Raw genomic sequence first — 23,262 nt, forward strand, 5'->3', positions numbered from 1 at the left:
ATTCTCCCTTCTTTCCTTCCTCCCTCCCAACATCCCTATCTTCTTTCCTTCCTTCCTTTATTTCTTCCATCCATCCTTCCTTCTTATTATATGTTTTACTAAGAAATAAAGGTAATAGAAAAGCAAAAGGTATAAATTTAAAAGAAAAAGGTATGATGGAGAAAGTAGGTGGAAAATGTTGAGTTCCTGAGGTACCATGGTAGGATAAAGTGTTGATAACCTAGAGGAGACATTTTTAATGAATTCAGGAAGTAATTCCCTGAGTACCTGGTGGTATATGAAAAAATCATGCACTGGAAGGTCAGACACCAAGAAAGCTAAAAGAACATGGTAACAATGTGTGACTGCAAGTCTTCAATCTGGCCAGAGTGAAAATTAGAAAACGTCCTAGGTCCTATAGAGAAGTGACGCTATGCTTCAAGCAATCCTACTCAAAATCTAATTTTAGAAGTAGAAAGAACCTTATCTGCTCTCCTCAGATTTCGAGGTTAGGAATTTGTAGCTCAGAGTAGTAAAGCTTCTTGCCTGCCTCACTCAGCCAGTTAGTGAAATGACTGGGACCTGAACACAATCCCAATTTTCAGTCTAGTGTTCTTTCCACTACTGCATAAGACCAGAAAGTCACTGAATCTTTTCTAGAAAGAAAAGAAAAACAAGAGGGGCAAAATTCAGATCTACTCTAAAAATTCTGCTGAGAATGTGTGAGTATGCTAAGAGTCACATGTAATGCAAGATATAATTCATCCCTTCTCAGCTGTCAGTCTCTAGATATATTTCAAATTCTGACTCTGGTATATGCTAAGTTTTGAGATCTTAGATAAGTTCCTAAGGTAATCTACTTGAATCCCAATGCCATAGACCTGTATATGATCATAGAGCTATAAGTAGAAAAGATTGCAGAGACTACCTGGTTCAACCTTTCATTTTATAAATGAGGAAACTGAGACCCAGAAAGTCTAAGTGATTTGCCTAAGTATACATAGGTAGCTAGCATGAGAAAGAAAACTGGAAACTCTGACTCCAGAGTCAGGGTTGCTTCCCATATGCCACTTGCTTTTCCATAAAACAAGGTCAGAACAGATGACCTCTGCCGTCCCTTCCAACTCCACATCTATGTGTCTATGGTACTGTGAACATTTCCAACATGCCTCCAAGAGGCTCTGTCTTGAAGAAAATAAGCTTGTCCTGATGAAATGATTCATATAATCATTACAGGTGTCTCATCCCATGTCCATGTCTAGGATACTAGAGAAAGAAAAGCTTAACTAAAATAAAGTAGCAGTCAAAGAGACCATTAGGGAGATGATAAATTGGCCAAGGGGCCTGACATGAGGCACTTAGACAGCTGATGTATGAAAAGACTTTGGGAGAGAGGTCAGGGATTATGACATACCACTCTCAACTTAGCAGCCTTTTATAGAGCTTACAGGATAAGAGATGTGAACTATAAGGGAGCATCTGGAGTAGGAAACATTGAATGTGGAATAATTAGTCACTTTGTGAAAGGAGAAGGGGAAAGGAAAATGACAATTTAAGAGCAGAGGGCAAATATTCCACCAGCAAATCGGCTACATGAGATCAATTAAAGAACTGGTATGAGATTGGGGGGGGGGGGGGCAGGGGATGAGGCCATAGGGGTATGGAGAGTAAGGAAGCAAGAAGATTTTGTAAGAGAATACTGTTGTTGTTTAGTAGATTCAGTCATGTGTCTAACTCTCCATGACCCCCATTTGGGGTTTTCTGGACAAAGATGTTGGAGTGCTTTGCCATTTTCTTTCAATAGCTCAGAGGAGGAAACTGAAGCAAACACTGTCAAGTGACTTACCCAGGGTCACTCAGGCAGTAAGTATCTGAGGCCAGATTTGAAGTCAGGAAGATAAATCTTCCAGTGTTCTATCCAGAGAACCAGTTAGCTGAGTTAGATGAGAATAAGGTAGGCTCATCTAAACAGGATGAGAATATAGCATTGATTTTATATATAATCCCCCCAAAAAATTTGTACCCTGGTTTCAAGATGCCAGCAAGCAGATTTTTCCTTATCTAGTTGATGGGGAAAAAACTGCTATTATGGTAGAGACAGTGACTTTTTCAGCCAAGAATAGATGACCAGGTAGATTTCTATTAATCACATAAGAAGGAATGGAGAAGGAGATTCTCTTGTATCTCACAAAAAAAAAAATAAGTCCAACATCAAGTGATTTTATCAGCCATTTTATTGAGTAGAGCAATGAGGTCAGGAAATTTACCTAAAACTCTCACTTGCTGTTTAATCACTGGCTTTCCCGAACCTCAGTTTTACCCTTTTGAAAATGGAGATAATTATTATTGTAGTACAATGTGAAGGCTGTGCAATTAGAATGCCCAGCCTGGGCCCCAAAGAGGAGTTAAGAAAATTCTCTTTTCTCCCTTCTTTATGGGGTGGGGCAATATGGATGTGTAACACTATAAATACTGTCTGACTCAGTCAATGTGTTGGTTAATCATTTTGTTCTCAAGTGAGGAAAATCCCTTCACCAAAGCAGATCACGACCTTCCCTACGACTTGGAATCTGAGAGAGTTGGCAGTGAAAAGTTGAGACTTTGGCCAGCATCATCACATAGTCTCAATGTGAAAGAGATTGCACTAAAACCCAGGTATTCCTGATCTCAAAGAATTCTCTGCCCCCGTAGCCATCAGGGCCCTCTGTTGGCATCTGGTAGACACTTAACAAATGTTTGATCTCCAGAGCTTAACACTGGTCCTGGAACATATCAGATGCTTGACAAATGTCTTTTTTTATTTGAATTGATAATTGCTTGATTAGAACTTAGACTCTTTAACAAAATGACTAACACTTGGAAAGTTCCAACTCAGTCTTGACAATCTAGAATAATCAGGGAGGAGGCCACATGTGGTCCTCAAGTGTGCCCAAGCAGACATCTTTTTGAGGCCAATCTTACTTTTATGAAATTTCTAGACCTCTGAACATTCTTGGATTGCCCCCTATGAACTTTCCATGAGAGTCCAGACCTCATTCTTGAGAATTCCTCCACTGAAGGCAAATCTCCATCCTTTGTAGGAGTGATGTGCTCATTGATTTTGTTGTGGTATGCCACTAAAGATTAGAGACTGGCTTTCTTATAAGGCTCAGAAATATGAACAACATCAAACATTTATTATGTAACCCTTATGAGCAGAGCACTGTTCTAGGAGAACAATGACAAAGTAGAGATCCAGTTTAGGCAGACAGGTGACACAGTGGATAGGTGGCATGCTGGGGGCCTAGAGCCAGAAAGATCTGAGTTCAAGTGCAGGCAGAGACTCTTATTAGCTGTGTATATATATGTAAGTATGTAGGTAGGTGTGTGTCTATATATACGTACATATATATACACACTGAGGAGTTGGAAGGAACTAGGGAAGGAAAAGGAAGGGAAGAAAGAAAGGAAGAGAGAGAGAGAAAGAGAGGAAGGAAGGAAGGAAGAAAAAGAAAGAAAGAAGACAGAATGGAATGGAGGGCAGGAAGGAGGGGAAGGAGAGAAGAAAGGAAGCAGGAAGGTGGGGAAGGAAGGGGAGAAGGAAGGAAAGGAAGGAAGAAGGGAAGGAAGAGAATATGGACATAGTTAGCAAGTGCCCCAAACCTTCCTGACTCCAGGCTCGGTGGTCCATTGACTAAATCACCAAGTTTCCATAATGGAAGGTCAGACCTTGCTAAGCAAAGTTATTGTAGCTATATAGAGGACAGGTTGGAGAGTAAAGAGGCTAGAATCTAAAAGTCTAATTAGCGGAATGTTGCATTAGGACAGGTGACAGATAATGAGATCCTAAACTGGGATGGGGGTGGCTTTGTGAGAGGGGAGAATAAAATATCTGAGAGATGTTCCTGAGAGCTACACGACAAGACAGCTCAGATGAGACATTGGTCCTGCCTCCATGGAAACTAACCCAAAGAGCCTTGGTTCCCACTATTATATGGTGAGTGTATCAAAGACTTACAAGGTCAAGACTAACCAGAGGTCTGAGAGTAGAGGCAGTGGAGGCCTTATTCATCCCTTCCTAACTGTCTCTTCAGGCTATCCATTAGAAGGAAGCCCAGAAACATTTTAAGTAAAAGCAGCATTCATCGCCATCACCTCCCAAGGTGATTACTTTGAAAGATATCCCTCATTTGTATGTATGCATTCTGACCTATCAGTTAAAAATGATCACTTTCATTACTTATCATCACACCTCAGTTGAGATCAGGGCTGGATGCATGCAGAACTGTGAAGGAGGCAGTTTGTCTTCCAGCCCCCACCTCTCTTTTCAAAGCCCTCCTTCCAATGGCAGAATCCCTCACCTTCCCCTTTGAGAACTTCAGTGCTTTTAGGCTGCTGAAGCCCTTTCTCCCCAGAAGGAAAGGGATCTCATTAAACCCACTGACACAAACTTACTATTGACCTGACCTTTCTTCCCTGATGCCATTAAAATCACAACTTAGGAAACAGCAAGGGAAACTTCCTTTATTTGAGCTCTGACCCAGGTCAAAGCACTGTCAAAGTCACTAGCCACTCTCAAATAACACGTATTCTCCTTCATCACCATCTGTTCTAGTCAAATTGGACTACTGGCTCTCCCCCATACACAAGACTTTGTCTCTCTGTGTGTCTTTCCATAGCCTATCCCTTAGACTTGGAATGCTCCCTTTATTTCTGCCTGCTAGACTCATTTGCATCTTCCTTCAATGACCAACCAGTACTACTTACTGATTGGCCTCCATCTGTTCTTATCAATTTCTCACTCTTGAGCTAACTTGGTCTTATTTTGTATCAGCTCTTCTGATATCTCTGAGCTGTGTGACCTTAGGCAAATCAATTTACCTCAGTTTCTTCACCTGCAAAATAGAGAGAAGAGAATCATCTCCCTCAAAGAGAGTGTGAGGATCAAATATTTTTTATAAAATGATTTCCTAATCTTGAAATATTTTATAAATATTACTATAATTACTATTATCCTGTTCTAGTACTTTCACACGTGTAATACACAAGTACCCCGTTTAGACTGTGAGCTCTTGGAGATCCTGTACTGTCTTTTGCCTTTCTTTGTGTCTTCAGCACATGGCTTGGGGCACATAGCAGGTACTTAAGAAATGTTTATGGGCTATTGAATATTGGCATGGTATCCTGAGATATGAATGTAAGTTCCCTGAGGACAGGTATCATTTCATTGATGCCCTTGCATCTTCACAATCTAGCAGAGACCCCCGTGAACAGTAGATAATTCATTTCTCTCTGTATTTCAATGCATTGGATTGAAGAAAATAGTTCTAGGGGTTTGCTCCTAATGGCTCTCCCGACTAGATTATGATGTTCTCAATCTGAGCATTTACACTTCAAAAATCTGCAAATGCCCCACATCAGTACTTGATTTATTGTTTGGGTGATATACTACACTTAGGGAAAGGAGAAAGAAAATGCAAATAATGGTGATTAATCTTAAAAATCTGTCATGGGACTAATGTGAAAATGTGTTTAATAAGAATGGATGTGTAGAACCCATATAAGTTTGCATGCCATCGTGGGAAGGGAGGGGGAAGGACGGGGGCATTTAAAACTTGTAGAAGTGATTGTTGAATGCTGAAAACAAATTAATTATTAACCGCAACAACAGCCCCCCTACTTCACTACGCGCTGGTCGCAGGCGAAACCCGCCTTCCCCAACGGCCTCCGTCCGCCTCCCTGCCTCGCGCCCCAGTTTGCCATGGAATCCAATAAAGATGAAGCCGAGCGCTGTATCACCATCGCCCTCAGCGCCATCAAGAGCCACCAACCCGAGCGGGCTCTACGCTTCCTGGAAAAGGCACAGAGGCTTTATCCGACTCCAGGGGTGCACACATTGATTGAATCTCTCACCCAGAATGGACAGACCTTTCATGGCCAGACCAGGCCAAAAGACACAGCCACTTCTCACCGGAAAATGGGTGGGGGAGAAACCCTTTCTGCCAATGGTGAGGTTAGAGCAGAGGGCACGAAAGGCTACACACAGGATCAGATGGAAGCTGTGAAAAGGGTGAAGCAGTGTAAAGACTACTATGAGATCCTGGGTGTGAGCAGAGAAGCCTCGGAAGAGGCCTTGAAGAAGGCTTACCGAAAACTGGCCCTCAAGTTTCACCCGGACAAGAACCACGCTCCTGGTGCCACAGAGGCTTTTAAAGCCATCGGTACCGCCTACGCGGTGCTAAGCAACTCTGAAAAGAAGAGGCAGTACGACAAGTTTGGGGACGAAAAGAGCCAGGCTGCCCAGCAGGGCCAGGACCACGGACACTTCCACCGGGGCTTTGAAGCAGACATCTCCCCTGAGGACCTCTTCAACATGTTCTTTGGTGGTGTCTTTCCTTCCAGTAACATCCATGTCTACAGAAATGACCACGTGAGGTACACCTACCACCAAAGGCCTGACCGCCGCTGGGAGAACCAGGGTGATGGCGGCCTGGGGCTATCTGTGCTGCTGATGCCCATCCTCATCCTAATCACTGTGTCAGCATTCAACCAGATGATGGTCTCCAGGCCACCATACAGCCTCAGCCAAAGACCGTCAGTGGGACACGTCCACAAGCGCTTGACTGAGCACCTCCAAGTGCCGTACTACGTATCGGAAAACTTTGGGGAAGAGTTCACCGGTTCCAGCTTAAAGAAGGTAGAATGGAAAGTGGAAGACGACTACGTAACCAACCTCCGAAATAACTGCTGGAAAGAGAAGCAGCAGATAGAAAATTTACTCTATCAAGCCCGATACCTTGGAGACACGGGTCTGTATCACAAAGCACAGAGGATGGGCACCCCGAGCTGTAGCAGATTGTCAGAGGTGCAGGCCTCTCTGCATGGATAGTCAATGCCAGACCACCCTGCTGAGACTATGAAATACCTGGAGAATTTTCAGTGAGGTGCACTGAGCCAAGGTGATGGACATCATATTTAAGGAGCAAAACCCTTACATTAAAGTGGAATTGGAGGATGAATAATGCAAAAACAAATTGTCATGGGGACTTTTTTGTTGTTGTTTTGAGAAAGCTAATTGTTAAACATTTACCAGCACATTTTTGGTTACATTGGAAGTTCCCAAAGATCACTCTTAGTCTTTATGATGAGCTCTCCATAGGGTAATGCAAATATATACATAGTTCAAAAAGAGATGCCAGAAACAGAAGCAGCTGATCAGGTTTATTGAAATTCTTTGTGTCTTTTCTTGTCTGTTTGCTTTTTCAGACCTGTGATTTCATCATTACGGGAGCCTTGGTAAGGAACTGTTCTGCTTGGAGCACTGAAAGGTTAAACCTGATAAATCACAGAGAGCTTTGATCTCAGGTTAACAGTGACATCAGTCCAGTGGGTCATCTAGTACACAGAAAGGCTAGAGAAAGGAACAATGGGTGTGAAAGTGGGACTGACCTCCATTTACTGGAATCTTTCAGTATCTATCCATTTATAACATGTCCTATAGTCTTTTGCCATCTGAAAGACTACAAGTTACCTACGCTCTTATATACTGAAGTTTCCTGGTCATTTCTGAAATTAGATGGTTAATTCAGTACTGAACTTGATTTTCACACATCCTACACACTAGCCAAACTGATATTCTCATTTAAAAAATATGTCCCATGTATTTCTGCCTCTTTGTCTCTGCTCATAATATTCCCTCTGCTGGAATTCCTTTTGCACACATATCAATCAACTGAAATTCTACCCTTGTGGTAGAACCTGAATCACTTCTGGCCAGATGGCCATCATGATGGTTAAAAACAGCAGCCTGTGTTGGTGCTTGGTAGCAGATATTGTCCCTCCCAGTCAACTTCATCATCAAGGACTGGACCTCTCTCCACAAACACCTTCTGCCAGGAGGTGCTTCAGAAAGAAGCCAGACTGGCTGCTTTGATCAATAATGCAGAGATCTTCCAGTGAGTCCACATATGGAGGCTGAAGACAAGGCTGGAAGGTAGTTTGGTGTCTGTTACCTGGGGCGAATCTGACTCACCAACTTCTCCTCAACCTCCTCAAAAACTCAGTTCCCAACAGAATACAGCTGTGGGATTATTCTACATTTTACCAATATGGAAACATCAACTCTGAAGAGTTGAATAATGCAGTACATGATAACAGAAGTCTTAGTTTGAACCTGCTTAAACTAGCAAACGTTACTTTTGCCTGTTCCTGTGTTTGTTTTAGAGTTTGTTTCTTTGTTTGGTTTTTCATCAGAAAACTAGCCTACAACTTGGAAGGTATTAGTATAAATGTTAAGATCCTGTTCTTCAAACAATCTTGTGAAACACACAAAATTTCCTACATTGATAATGACACTTTTTTAGTGGACTTAAAACTTTATTAAAACGAGCCCAGAACTTTATGCCTCTTTCAGTGAAGGTAGAAAATATCTCAAGTACTATAATTTATGATAAGACCAAACTCTAAACCAAAGCATAGAAGTCTTAGTCACAAAACAAACAAACACAATACAACATACAAAAAGTGGGAGTTTCACTGAAATAATGTTGCATAGTGTTCAGAGGGTCCACCTCAAAGCTAGGACATCCTGGGAGGTCCTGTCTTTGTGATCCATACCAGTTATATGAGCTGGAACAAGTCTCTTTGTTTCCCAGTTCTCTATCTGATACAGAAATGTCAAACACAAAGTAGCCCCTCACTCCCCAGTGCCAGAACAGAATAAAAATATAATTAGGAAATACTTAACAGCATAAATAAAATACAATAAAACCCAGATAATAGTTATTTGTGTTTTTTTAAGTCAATATGAAGTGGTAGAGATCTTCTCCTGTTTCCATTTGAGAAAAACCACTGCTCTAGCTGGGAAGTTTTGAAAGTTTTTGTTCTCAGGAACCCTTTCCAGTCTTAAAAATTATCAAGGACTTTCCCCCATCATAAAAGAACTTTTGTTTATGTGCATTATAGTTATCAATAGATAATGCATTAGAAAGTAAAAATTGTGCATTATGGACTTTGCAAAACATCTGGGAATTCTCATGCTTTGAGAAGCACAGATCTTGACTCTATTTTGGAGAAAGGGCAGACAGTCATTGAGAATGAAAGTTTCTTCCCCAAGGAGTTCCCTAGAACAGTAAAATCACAGGTCCAATCCCTTTCCAAACGCTATTTGATAGAGAGTATATTGATAATATACAATGAAGAATAATGACTGGAATATTTGCATGTTAAAACAGATTGAAAGTATGTAAGGGAAAGAATTATTGGCAAAATGAAAACCACCTGTTCTGTGCCCAATCCACTCTAGTAGTGTGATTCATAGGTAACATGACACAATTTTGGGTTTATGAAAATTTCATTTAAACCTTGGAAATCTCTACAATGAAAAAAAAGATACCAAGGATATTTTGAGATTGCTGAAAATCATTTATTAGGATGTTAACATGAAATTAACCTGGAGAAATCATGAGCTGCACAGTATAATCAAAAATATAATTGCTGTTTTGCTATGCTCTTAACAGAACCTGTATCTGAATCAGGAACTTGACCAACATGGGGATCTAAGTAGGAAGCTATTAAGGATATCTTTAATAGAAAATAGAGAACCAAGAAATGTATTTAAAGTTTTAGGACATCAGTGTTTTAACTATGACCATTTGGCTGATATAGGGACAAAAATCACTGTTCTTCTCATATGAACACCTACACAAAGATATACGAAATAAAAAGCAAACAGTAAAGAGAAGATGTAGTCAACACCCATGATTGTTATCCTTGTGTACAGCAGAAATTTTTATTTAGAATGAATACTGAAATATTTGAATGGCTCTGTGATTTTTTTCATCTTATTATCTTATTAATGTATGCATTGTACTGAATCAGATTCCACTCTACTTGTGCCTACTCATTCAGTTTTCATTTGTACTTTCCCATCACTTTATCACAGAACATTCTGTTCATTTTCTTGGTATCCTTTGTTCTTGTCATAGGACCAATTCATCTTTTTTTTTAATCACACCTTTGTGTTTTATTGTGGCATACATTTCACTTAATTATCATTGCTAACTAGATACCAGTCTTTGTTGATCCTGCACTTCTGAAGGACCTCAAGTATTATCAGTGACCTTGAAATTTTGTATACTGGGGCAATGTCCTGACTACCCTACCCTAGTTATATAGTCATGATAAATAAAGATGAATTATTACTAATTCAATTATTCTAATTCTACTCATTTTATTAGAATATCTGGCACTATATGAAGAGAATCATAACTGTTTATTTGTGTCAATACTACCTCCTAATTAATGTGAATAATGAATCCCCTAAAGTGACTATATATATTCAAATTGGCATTTAAAATTACAATTGTCTAAAATATAGAAATTGGTTCTACCCCAATGGAAATATGCAGCAGAAATTAGGGTTAAATCAATTCCTGAGATTCATTGTTGGGATTAATTGCCACCTAGCCATATTAGATGAAGATAATAACACACGTGCTATCTTTGTGTGGATAAAACTGCATGAAGATGGTAAAAAACATTATTAGATGAAGATCATGATGCAAATGTCATCACCTTCTTGATCAAGACTTGTGATTCCTCCCAGGAGATTCCCAGTAGTTGGGGGAAATAGATCTTCCCCCAATACTTACTCCTTGAGAATGAAAGTTTTTAACTTTGTGTCTTCAAATCTCCAGTGTCCAGCACATACTGTGTGTATATATTTAAGTGCATCCCTGGGATATCAAGTCAAGTCAAGTCAACTAGCACTATTAAGCACATACTCTGTTGCTGGCACTGTGTAAGTGTCAGGGATACAAAGAAAGTCAAAAAAGAGTTGCTCTTGTGGAACAGTCTCTCCCTCCCCCAATGATTCAGGGCAACAATGCAGCAACAGATAATGTAAAAAGAATTACCTGGAGCAATGAGAGGTTAAGTCACATGCCCAGGCTCAGAGTGAGTAAGTGTCTGAGTCTAAACTTGAAAGTGGGACTTTTTGACTCCAAGACTCACCGTCTACCACTCTGAAACACAGCCTCCTATCATGTGGCCAAAATGAGGCTACAACAAAGCAACCAGACCACCCAGATCTGCCCTTGATTTCTGAAAGTTCCCAATCCCAGAGAGGCCCCATTGATATAAACACTCACCCAAAGAGGCAAGAAACAGGGGGAAAGCAGTTTTAGCTCTGCCCAAGATTGGATGATTGCATGGATGGATGGATGATCATACAAATAAAAAGGAATATATCATAAATTAATCAATACATGTATACATACATACACATACATACAAATATGACCTATATGTGTGTGTGTCTTTATATAGAGAGATACACACATACGTGTATAATTCAAGAAGGAGGGAGGGAGAAACAGCAAAACAAAAGAGAAACAGAGAGAGAAAAAGTAAGAAATGGAGAAGAAAGCAGAGAGAGAGAGAGAAAGAGAAAGAAAGAGAGTCATCAGTCATCAACAATCATCCCCTCAGCAGCCAGGCCTTCTTTAAAAGACAGGCTGGCATTCTGTCTGAAACACCATCCTCTGTGAACAAGATCATTTCTTTATTCTCCGAACAGCTTCATGTTAAGATCTAAAAAGTACTCCAACTGTTTGGATAAGAATGCAGTGGGATATGGGGATACTTAATATGTGCTATAATTCTCCAAAGACCATGCAAAATGTCTGCTGGCTAAATGGCTGTCACTCAAGATTAGCGGCAACATGAGTTGGTTTCAATCTGTTTCTTACCAAAGGGAGTCTTGTAGGCTGATGACAGCATGCAGGTTGAAGCCAAATATAAGAGTGTTTTTCTTTTTTCCCATTCATGAACAGACTAAAGAGGGGTTAATTAAGCATGTAAGTTCAACAAGTTTCTTAACAGGACCCTGCCTGATTTATTTGTAGCTTTTTAAATAGGATTTGGGGGGCTTCCCTCCACTAGACAGAGTCAGAGCTGGAATGATTTTAGAGAGCAGAGACATGCAAAAACTGCCATACTGCCTTCATTCATTCAACAGACATCCATTCAGCTCACTATATGCAATGCCTTGTGTTGTACTGGGAACACAAAGACAGACCCTATCCTCAAAGAAATTGCTTTGTTTTAGGGAATAAAAAAGCTGGCACCAAGGTTGCCATAATTTAAAGGAGGAAGGCATCAAATAATAGATTTAGAACTAGAATCAACCTCAAAGGTCACCTAATCTTTTATTATTTTACAGATGAGGAAAGTTAGTTGTGTAGAGGAGAAATGACTTGCCCAGTGTCATAGTTTCTGTCTTTCTGACAATATAGCTCCCTTCTTTGTGTGCTGATGTGTCTCCTGATGATGATGGTCCTACCCACTCATGAACAATGCAGGATTTTACACAGAGTGAAATAAAGGGCACCCCCAAGAAAAGACTGATGTTCCAAATATCTCCTTAAATTGCTGCTCTGTGGCTGCCCTTTCTAATTTCTTGGTTTAAAACATTATATATCTCTTCTTTTCCCATGCCATCTCTCATAAGCCCAAGAAGAATCACTTCTTTGGGGCAGACAAAAAAAGGAAGTTTAATTTTTTGAAAGATCACAGTTAAAATGCATATATGCTTTCTGAAAATATTTATTCGAGAAATGCCAGAGGTGGCAAACATTCTTCTATCTCTTCTCAACTAGAATACATTTCTTAATCAGATTAGAAACATAGAGTGCTATTGAAATTGGTTTTGTCCTGAACATGTGTGTATTATCTAATATGGCAGTTCCCTATGCTTCTACAATGAGTAGGATAAGTTTGTTTGTTTGTTTGTTTGTTTTTTTAATGGGTGCATAACCAAAATAGGCTGCATCTATAAAACTGGCCATACTGGGACAGTCTCTCTGTTCTCTCACTCTTCCCTAATACATCCAGAGGATGAAGATCCAAAGTCATTCACAGCCTGGGCTTCAATAACTAAATCAGAAGAAAAGACCTCTTCCCCTTTTTGCCCTCGCTCCTTAGATATTAGGCCTGGAAGTGGTTGTCTCTATTTGAACCTTGATGACCTTGGAACCAGGATCTGAGGAGGGATATTGAGCCAGCCAGTCCAGCAAGGAAGACACAAGAAGCCAGCTTGCCTGACACTAGATCAAGGCTAGAGGGGGTGGGTATGGACTAGGTTATATAAGAAGTGAGCTAAATTGAGAACCTAATCCTTTTCTCCTCTTCAGAAACTGAGGTGGTATTGGGGAGGATTATGCTTCTCACATGCTGGGTAAGCAAGTTTGTATTTGTGTTAATATACTTCTGAAGTAAATATTCCTTTTTAAAACCTAATCTACTGTTAGTAGCTAAATGGAAATGGTATGCAAAGGGCTCTCCTGAACTTTGTGAACATGTTTAGTAGGGGCTAAAGCCTTTGGCAGAGAACTGAGACAGCCTCAATCACTTTAAGTGTACCAGAGAATTCCAGGGGAGGGGTGAAATATAATATCAGTGAGGGTAACCGTGGTTAATGTTACAACAAATCTGGAAGGGGACATTGCCATTGGTGAGTATCTAGTCCAACTTTCATGGTTTCTATAACAAGAAGATGAGGCCTGGTAAGAAGTCTCATATTTAGTCAAATGACTAAAAAATGATGAAGGCAGAACTTCCAGGCAGGACCCTGACATCCAAAGCTACTCCTTATCCCATTATTGTCCCTGAAAAGCAAAGGAAGAGCCCTGAAAGGCTAAAACAGATGGATCCATCTGGCAATTGCAGAGTGCATGTAGCCCAAACCAAAATAAAATGTATTTATGGTGTGTTTAACAAAATAAGTAAAAATGTGATACAACATAGGTGAAGTTAATTTGTGGCATTCTAAATCAATATTTAGAAATCATTTCTATTTGGGTTTGACACCGCTGGAATACACAAAATGGTTAGGTTTTGCGGGGTACCAGCGAACTTTAAGAAGAATGGGGAGCTACCTTGAGACACGATACATTTCTGCAAAGGGATTTGGATCAGTTAGTCTGACTGACCAGAATAAAGGATCCTACTCCTCTGCCAAAAGAAACCCAAAATCCTCAGCAACAGCAACCTTCTTTATAGAACTTCAGCGTTAACTCATTTTACAAAAAAGGAATTAAAAGCCTTGAAATGATACACAAGTTGGCCCAAAGTCACTAAACTCAGAGTCAAGATTCATACTCAGGTACATAGATTCTAAATCCATTGTCCTTTCTGCACATTAATCACAATATTTTTATAGACCTTTCAGTTTTGCAAAGTATTTTGCATATCTCATTTGATCCTCACAACACTCTTTGAAGTAGTTGCTATTATTATCCCCATTTTACTGATAAAAAAATTGAGGTTGAGAGAGGTTAACAGTCGATAAACATTTATTATAAGAGCTTATTGTAAGCCAAAGGGCCAGCTAGTTGGAACAGTGGCTACAGTTCCAGGCCTGGAGTCAAAAAGATTTACCTTCCTGGCCTCAGGCACTTAGTAGCTCTGTGACCTTGGGCAAGTCACTTAATCTTGTTTGCCTCAGTTTCCTCATCTGTAAAATGAACTGGAGAAGGAAATAATAAACCACTCTAGTGTCTTTGCCAGGAAAACCCCCCAAATGAAGTCATGAAAAAATCTGACAAGACTAAATATGACAACTTTAACAACTGTGAGCCAGGCACAGAGCTAAGTCCTGGAGATAAAAAAAAAAAAGACAAAAGGTAATCCTTGACCTCAATGAAAACAGGAAGTAACAGGTGAATAAGGCAAGCAAATACAAACAAGCTATCTAGAAGAAAATAGAAAGGAATTCATAGGGGACAGTAATTAAGAGGGCTTGGGAAAAGCTTATTTTTAGAAAACAGGATACCAGGAAAGCCAGGAGGTAGAGATGAGGAGGAAAAACTTTCCAGGCACGGGGGAGAGCCATAGGAAATGGTCCAGAACCAAGAAATGGAATGTTTTGTTCTCATGAAACAGTCAGGAGGTCAGCCACCGAATCAAAGTGTATATGGTAAGGAGTAAGGTGTAAGAAGACAAGGAGGGGGCTAGATTAAGAAGGACTTTGAACACCATGAATACCACTACCATTGTTTCTTGCTGTACAACAGACTAAGAGCAAAACTTCCCTTGAAACAAAGCACCTACATTGTGCCTACATCCATGTTGGATTTGAGAGTGGCCTCTACCCATGGCTGGAAAAAAATAACTCAATACACTTCATTTTTCTGAGCCAGAATAACTTTATTATTACTTCTATTCATAAGGGGAGAACTGGACCATGGACACCCAAGCAGTTCTCATGGACATGTTCTCAATCCAAGCAGAGTATGACCCATTAATTTAGAATTTTACATCTGGATTGAAAAATACAGGACACAAGAGACAGAACCTGCATTTTCATTGTTCTAGGAAACTCCCAAATGGGCAAACTCCATCCACAAGCGCAGAGAGGCCTCTGTGCTGACCCCTATCATTCTCAACCCCTCCCTCAGTGATCTGCATAATGAAAAGACATTTGGGCTTTTTTGATCTGAACTATTCCAATAACTGTCTCATTTCTCTGAAGATAAAAATCAGCCTTGACATAAGCTCTAATGAATTTATTCTGTCTGTTTATGAGCAAGCAGGGCTACCATAGTCAGGATTCTTTGAGACCAAATCAAATCATACTACACAAAACATCCCTCTGTCTATGAATAATGAATCGAGTCCAGATTTTCAACCAGTCCCTTAGTTCTACCAGGGGGAACTTATCAACTGGCCTAAATAATATTACCCTAAATATTTCTAAGTAGAAATGGAAGGCTTTGCTAGTTTTCACAAAACTACAGAAGAATTCCGGCAAAATAAACAGCAGATTATTTCTGGGACTTAACTTTGGAATTCCCTTGGTGTTTCTATGAGAGAGTTGTTTCCCTTCTTGTACCCACTCTTCCAGCCCAATCTCAGACAGTCTGGTTTCAGCTCTGGCAGGAAGTATAAATGGGTGAGGGGACAACTCTCAAGAGGATAGTGCCATCAGTCAATTCAAGTTCCAGGGAAGTAACTTCTCCTATCTTCAAAAGTAGAGTTCTTCTTTAGATCTCTACAGCAGGAGGCTTGGGAGTGGGTAAAGTATTGGACTTTTAAACAAAGGGAACTGAACAAAACTGTAGAAAAGGGAACGATTAATCAAGTGAGAGGAGGAGGGGAGAGAGAAAGAGAAGAAGATAATGGGGAGAGGAAAGAGAACAGAGAAGAAGAGAGAGAAGGAGGTAACATGGGAGAAGAGAAAGGGAAAGAAAGAAAAGGAGAACAAAAAGGAGGAGACACATGAATGTAAGGTAGAGAAAGGAAGGAGGAGGGGAATACGAGAAAGATAAGAAGGAAATAGCAAAGAGGAAGATTATGGGCTAAAGTACAAAGAGGAAGATTATGGGCTAAAGTACATGACAAGAAGGAAATGAGGAAAGAGACAAAGAGGAAGGAAAAGAAAGAGGTAGAGAGAAAAGGGAATGAGAGTGAGAGAGAAAGGGCAGGAGAAGGAAAAAGAAAAGGGAGAAGAAAAATAAAGGAGAAGGGAGGGAGAAAATAAGGAGAGAGAAAATAAGGGTAAGTAGGAAAAGAAAAGGTAAGAGAGAGGGGAAAGAGGGAGGAAGAGGAGAAAATAACAGGAGGAAAAGGAAAATTAAAAAAGGGGATGGAACAAGAAGTACATGGAGAGAAGAGGAAGAGAAAGAGAGGAGGGAAAGAGGTGATTTTTAAACAGTGAGAGAAAAAAATGTCAAGTATTATGGGTTATTTTGAAGAGGAAGGCAAGTGACTAGAAATATGAATTAACAGTCTAGCTATTTTGAACATGTAATGTGTATAGACGCTCATTGCACTCACCCACATGGGACACAAAAAAGAAATTCCATAGGGATGTCAAATAATTTAACATAACAAGCTTTTAAGTATCTACTGTGTGGCCTGCATTGTATTAGTCAATGAGAGCACAAGGACAGAAAACATAACAGTCCCTGCCTCCATGAAATATATTTTACTGTCTTATCTGAGAGAACCTAGCTCCAATTGAGGAACAAAATATATACACGTCAAATGAAAACTAATAAAAGAAAGTATAAGCCCAGCATCTTATGAATAGTATTAATTATGAGTCCTCAGAATTCAGGGTCAGGGTGTTTGATGAGCTGAGGTAGTAAGAAAGAGGTGATAAAGGGAGGTGGAGTTTTTAGCTGGATCTTGTAGAATGGGGTGGGAGAGGGGCAATCAGATTGTTGGGGAAAAGATCTTTTGAGCTGGAAGTGGGAAAAATGGTGGGAAGGAACAGAGGTAGGTCATATAAAGGATTCAGTCTTATACACACCATCTGATAAAGATTCAAGTCTATCAAAGCACTTTCTTCATAAAGACCCAGTAAACGACCTGGCAGTTAAGTGATGTTCTTGCACTCCCACACCTAGGACTGGGTGCTCATGGTCCTTCCTTGGGAGAAAAGTGAAAAGTTCACTGGCAGCAACTGAAACAGGAATCCTGTCCTGATTTCCTTCTCCTTACACACTGTCTTTGAGATGAAGAGGAGAACAATCTTAGGATGAGTCACCTGGGGCTGAAAAGGAACTTGGACATCATAGAGACCATCCCCTCCAGTTTACAGATGAGAAAATGGAGGCCAGAAGAAATTAAGTGACTCATCCAAGGTCATAAAGGTACAAAGCAGAAGGGTCAGAATTCAAACTCAGGTCATCTGACTGCACAGCCAGCACTCTTTACCCTTACCATGCTGTTTACCAACAGTAAGGCCCAGGCTTTGTGTGTGTGTGTGTGTGTGCGTGTGTGTGTGTGTGTGTGTGTGTGTGTGTGTGTGTTATCTTTATTTCTTCATAACTCATGTGAATAAAGCTGGGGAGAGCAGCATGTCTGGCAGATTGTCTCATGGCATTGGATGGGCATATCTGAATTAGTGCATGAGGGCATGCTTTTGTCCAGACACTTGAAAAAGACAATGAATGATCTAGGCCCCAAAATGGAGAGGAGAGAAGCCAAATTACATCTGAGAAATCATGCAGCAACTTCAAGAAATGGAAGCCTCTTCCTGCCACCAAAGTTCAGCTTTTTGCACATCAAGGTCTTCTCACTTTGTAGCATAGATAGAACATTGTAAAAATACGAGGAGCAAAAAATGGATATACCACTCTATCAGACAGTCTCTCAGGCAGCAAGCATGTACTGAAAGTTTCCTATATGTGAGACCCTACATGCTAAGGAATACAAAGAAAGGAAAAAACAGTCTTTGCCTTCAGTGAATTGACATTCCAAATTAGATGCCAATAAGTAAATAACTAGATATATGAATGATATATAAAGCAGATAGAAGACAATCAAAGAGAAGAAAGTGTGAGGAGCTGGGGGAGCAGGAAAAAATATAATAAAAGATTTGTAATTGTAATGGTGGTGAGTGGATTTAGGTCTGCTGCTGACCTTAGAGTTCATGAATTCCAATACCCTCTTTTCAGAAATAGGGAAACAGAGGTCTAGAGAGATTGAGTGGCTCACTTAAGGTTACTATCAAAGGTAGTGTCAGAGGCAAGATTTGAACTCAGCTCATCTTCCATACTCCAAAACCAGAACTTACACCCTAAGCAAAAGTTTGGTAGACTTAGAGATCACTAAGTAAGCACGTGGACACTCATGTTCACACGTGTCCATGCACACCTAGGCTGATTCACTATCCCCTGAAAGGGCCTATTCCCTTTTTCTAACACTTCTAAAAGTAGCTAAGGAAAAGTCCTGAACACAGACCTAATTATGGTCCACAGGGCTTCTGGTCACAGTGTCCCTTCCTAAGAGAACTAGGACAGAGAATTCACAGTAACTTCTAACACAGAATTTCCATTTAACTAGGACACCCCAAGAGCTAATGGTCATGTAAGATGTGTTTTTTTAGTCTGAGAACTTGGAAGCAGCCCATTAAACAGTGAGAACAGGCATTCTAGAGGCTAGGCCTCTGCTCTTGGTACTAGACGTGAGACCCTTCAGAAATAAAAACAGAGATGGAGGAGACGCCTACTGGGGAACCATATTAAGAAGACAAATTCCAATAAAACAAATAATTCTAAACATTCATCTGTATTTTCATAAGTATGTGGCCTATGGCCTCAATCATACTGAAGATTCCCTATGGATAAAGGTGGCATACCTCCCTTGGGCCTCCATTTATGCCTATCTCAGCCCTGGGTTCAGAATTGGCAAATGATTAAGGTTTATTGAATGAAAACGAACTGGATAGTACCTTCCCCTCTAAAGTTCTCTTGTATCTACTCGGCATCTAATGTATTCCCATTTCTGCACAAGTTGTATCCCCATTATAGCGTAAGTTACTGGAGGACACAATTTGGTGGTTTCCCTTTTTTCTCTATATCTTTAACAGCATCATGCTTGTCATACAGTGAGTATTTTATAAATGCTTATTGATTGATTGTTGAATGAAGACTGATTGGCTTCTACTGGAACCAATGAGGCTCTCTTGATGCCTCATTGAGAATATTTATTAAGCCTAGCTAACATTTATTTACTTGTATCATTCATTTAATGCTTTAAATTTAGCCGAGTTCTTTATATATACTATGCTTTCATTGATGTAAAAGCAGTCACTAGCACACAGTCACCATGTTTTAATCTTGCTTGACTTTGGGGAGGGTGACCCTATAGGAGAGGAAAATGTAAGTGTTCTCCATATCTCTTAAACACTAATCCCATCTTTTCTTTGAAATGTAGGCCAATCAAAATAGAGCAGCTAGGTGACCAGGCAGTGCATAATTCACTGGGCTTGGAATAAGGAAGACTCCTCTTTCTAAGTCCAAATTCTGAGCCTCAGATACTCATTAGCTGTGTGACTCTGGGCAAATGACTTAACTCTGTTTGACTCAGTTCCTTATCTACAAAATCAGCTGGAGAAGAGAATGGCAACCATTCTAGTAACTTTTCCAAGAAAACCCCAAAAGAGATGAAAATGGGTTGGACAGGACTAAAACTGAAAGTCAACAAGAATCAATTAAAATCCATAGGGAGGAGCTGAGGGGCACTAAGCCCATTGCCCTTCTTTGGAAGATGCCTATTGCTGTCTATAAAAGCAATTTGAATTCTGCATGAACTTGTGTGCCCAACAACACATGCTACTTTGTTGTGTTAATAAAACCCTTTTTTAACTTTCTTGTCTTGAATTTTGCCTCTTTAATCAGCGTGAAGACTTGAACATAGAATTTTCATTTTAACACAATAATATGTGATACTTTATAATCTCCATTTTATAGATGAGAAAATAGATAGAGAGAGGTTAAGAGAATAAGCTAGGCTCCTATATTTGATAAATGTCTGAGAAGAGACTGGAACTCAGGTATTCCTGCCTGACTCTGAATCCATGACGTTATGGACAGCAACACACTGACTCATCTCTTTAGGAAGCTTTGTATTTAATCCTGACCCAAGTTAAATCTAGTTGTCTCATAGAGAGACAATTTGGTAATTGGATGGGTGATCTCAGTGATGTGGTAAGTCCTTCCCACAATGCCCATCACAGCCCATTCATACCTCTTCTGGTTCAACTCATGTCTGTATCCTCCTATTAATTTCCTTCAGGGTGGGAATAGAAGCCCTTCTCAGGGCATCATGTCACTAAGCGGATACTAAGAGAGCACAAAGATTGTCCCTATGGTTCCTTCTCCTCACCTAGTCTACTCCACCTTCTATAGCAAACAAACTTTTTTTCCTGATAGCCTGGCTAAAGCTGTTCCTCTCATTCAACCCTTCCTCTGTGGTCTGCTGTAGCCAAATCACACCCACCATGCATTTTTGTCTTGCCCTTTGGGTGACCCTCAAATTTAATGTAGCTTTAATTGAAAGGAATTGAATTTTAATGACTCCCAAGCTTCTCCCTGAAACAAAGGCCTATTTTATTATTTTTTTAATGTTCCTTTGGCAATGCTGAAGAGTGGTGAGTCATGAAATACCACAGGGTCTCATACAAAGGATGGGCAGAAAATTGTTTAGCAATGCCCTTGTTTTCACCATTCAGAGAGAGCAATGATCAGAGAAGCCCAGAGCTAAATGGAAAGTCAAGATGATCCTGGGTCTCCCTGCTACATTCAAACAATGAAGCATCTAAGTCCCCTTGAATGATGGTTGGTCACTCTGACATATAGCACATTGCCAGAGGCAGTGTGCTAGCCCTTATCCCTTTTTCTTCAGGGAGTTTCAGCTCCCTCCTCAAATAGCTCTAGGATTGGGTTGGCCAGATTTGGAAGAGGATCAAGTCTAATCAAAGCAGAGTTTCTTCTCTAACCTTGAGTCTGGTAGAAAGTTTCTTTAAGTATCTTCTTTGTCTAAAGAACAGATCAGGCATTAAAAGGAAGAGATCAAAAGAAAGAGAAGATAAGGTCCGTGACTTTGCAAAGGATATATATTACTGAAAAAAGCCACAGAACAATAACATCTGATCTTACCAATTACAATACTTAGTTGGCAAAGAGATTTAAGTATATTACATTGTTTGATGTTGAAAATGTCCCTGTGGGGTGTTAGAATTATTAATCACCCCCACCCATTGTACACTGTTGTATCATTTCAGTCATGTTGGACTCTTCATGACCTTATTTGGGGTTTTCTTGGTAAAGATATGGGAATGGTTAGCCATTTCCTTCTTCAGCTCATTTTACAGATGAGGAAACTGAGACAAACAGGGTTAAGTGACTTGCTCAGGGCCACACAGCTAGTAAGTATATGAAGTTGGATTTTAACTCAACTCAACTTCAGATGGGGATATCCACTCCACCACTTCACTTTCTCAATTATACATCAAAAAACAAATTAAGATTCAGTCGTTTAAATGACTCACCCTACCTCATGGAGATAGTACATATCTGAGGTTGGATTTTAACTTGAGTGTTTCACAGATCCATTTGACGAGTATTTCATCTTCTAATTCACTGGTGGTGGAGATGCGCACTGGCCCAAAGGTTCTGGAGAACAATTTGGAACTAGGCCCAAAAGGCTGAAAAGTCTCTGTATACTTTTTGACAAAGTAATATCACTAGTAGGTCTATAATACAAAGAGGTCATCAAAAAAGAAAAAAGGACTTAAGTGCACAAAAATATGTATAGTAGCTTTTTCTGTACAAAGAATTCAAAATTGAGGGGATGAACTGCGGAATGATTGAACAAGTTATAGGATATGATTGTGATGGAATGATATGATGCAAAAAGAAATGAAGAGGGAGGTTTCAGAAAAAAAAAACACAACACCCATTGGAAAACCTACAAGAACTGATGCAGAGTGAATTGAACAGAATAAGGATTGTGCACTGTGATAATATTTCAACGACGATCCACTGTGAAAGATTTAGTTACTCTGTTCAATAGTGTGAGCCAAGAAATTCTGAAGGATTTTAGATGAGAAAAGTTTCCCACCTCCAAAGTGAGAACTGATGAACTCTGCCTTCTCAATAAGTGGAAGAGGAGTGACAGGGTAGAGAAGTTGGGACTCAAATTTTTAAAAAAAGAATATTTCAAATAAATATAAGTTTTTAAAGTATTATGTCTCACTCTTTCACTCAACAAGTTTTTAAGTGTTTACTATGAACCAGCCATTCCTAGATGCTGGTTATGCGAGCAAATAAACAGAAAGCAAAACCAGTCTCTGCATTTGAATTTACATTCTAATGAGGGATGCACATATGTACTGATATACAGGAAAGCTTCTTACTTTACTGTGTGTGTGATATTTTAATAACCATTTCAAAAATATTTTCTTTGTAATTATTACATTTTATTGTATGTGATTAAAAACATCCTGAAGTATCCATAGACTTCACTGGACTGCCAAATGATTCTAAAGACAGACTTGAAAGTTAAAACATTAGCAACTCTGGGACCCTTTAAAGGTCTTGCAACAGAAGGTAGCATTTAAATCTTGAAGGAAATTGTATCCTAAGAGAATGGAGTGAGCAGGGAGAGCAGTACTTTTTTGCTTGTTTGTTTTTGGGGGAAGGTGGGGTGCACTGATATGCAATAGGGAAACAAATAAAACAAGACATAACAAAACAAAAAACCTACTGCATTTGGATTTGGATGACCTGGATTCAGTTCTTGCCTTTGCCTCTTACTACATGACCTTGTCATGTCGCTTTATCTCTCTAGACTTGAGCCTACTCATCTATAAAATGAGAGGATTAGATTCAATGACCTTTAAGGTTCCTTTCAGCTCTAATTCCATGATTCTATTACCCTACTCAGATCAAAAGAATAAGATACTCATGATTCTTCAAAATGGACACGTTCATAAATGTGCCCATACGAAAA

General features: G+C 39.8%; 2 protein-coding genes across 5 annotated transcripts in view; one reads left to right on the top strand and one right to left on the bottom strand.

The window, feature by feature from the left end:
• CTNNA2 (catenin alpha 2) overlaps positions 1-23,262 on the bottom strand; it is a 1,515,416-nt gene that overhangs the window by 260,860 nt on the left and 1,231,294 nt on the right. The window lies entirely within an intron of this gene.
• On the top strand, positions 5,683-6,988 carry LOC140521708 (dnaJ homolog subfamily B member 12-like). The gene has a single exon (XM_072637010.1). The coding sequence runs from the start codon at positions 5,720-5,722 to the stop codon at positions 6,845-6,847; it is 1,128 nt and encodes a 375-aa protein (XP_072493111.1). The 5' UTR covers positions 5,683-5,719; the 3' UTR covers positions 6,848-6,988.

The sequence above is a fragment of the Notamacropus eugenii genome, chromosome 1 (assembly GCF_028372415.1).
Source record: "Notamacropus eugenii isolate mMacEug1 chromosome 1, mMacEug1.pri_v2, whole genome shotgun sequence".
In the NCBI taxonomy this organism is placed as follows: domain Eukaryota; kingdom Metazoa; phylum Chordata; class Mammalia; order Diprotodontia; family Macropodidae; genus Notamacropus; species Notamacropus eugenii.

Excerpts from the sequence above, each read along its gene's own strand:
- LOC140521708 (XM_072637010.1), top strand. The coding sequence starts at position 5,720 with ATGGAATCCAATAAAGATGAAGCCGAGCGCTGTATCACCATCGCCCTC.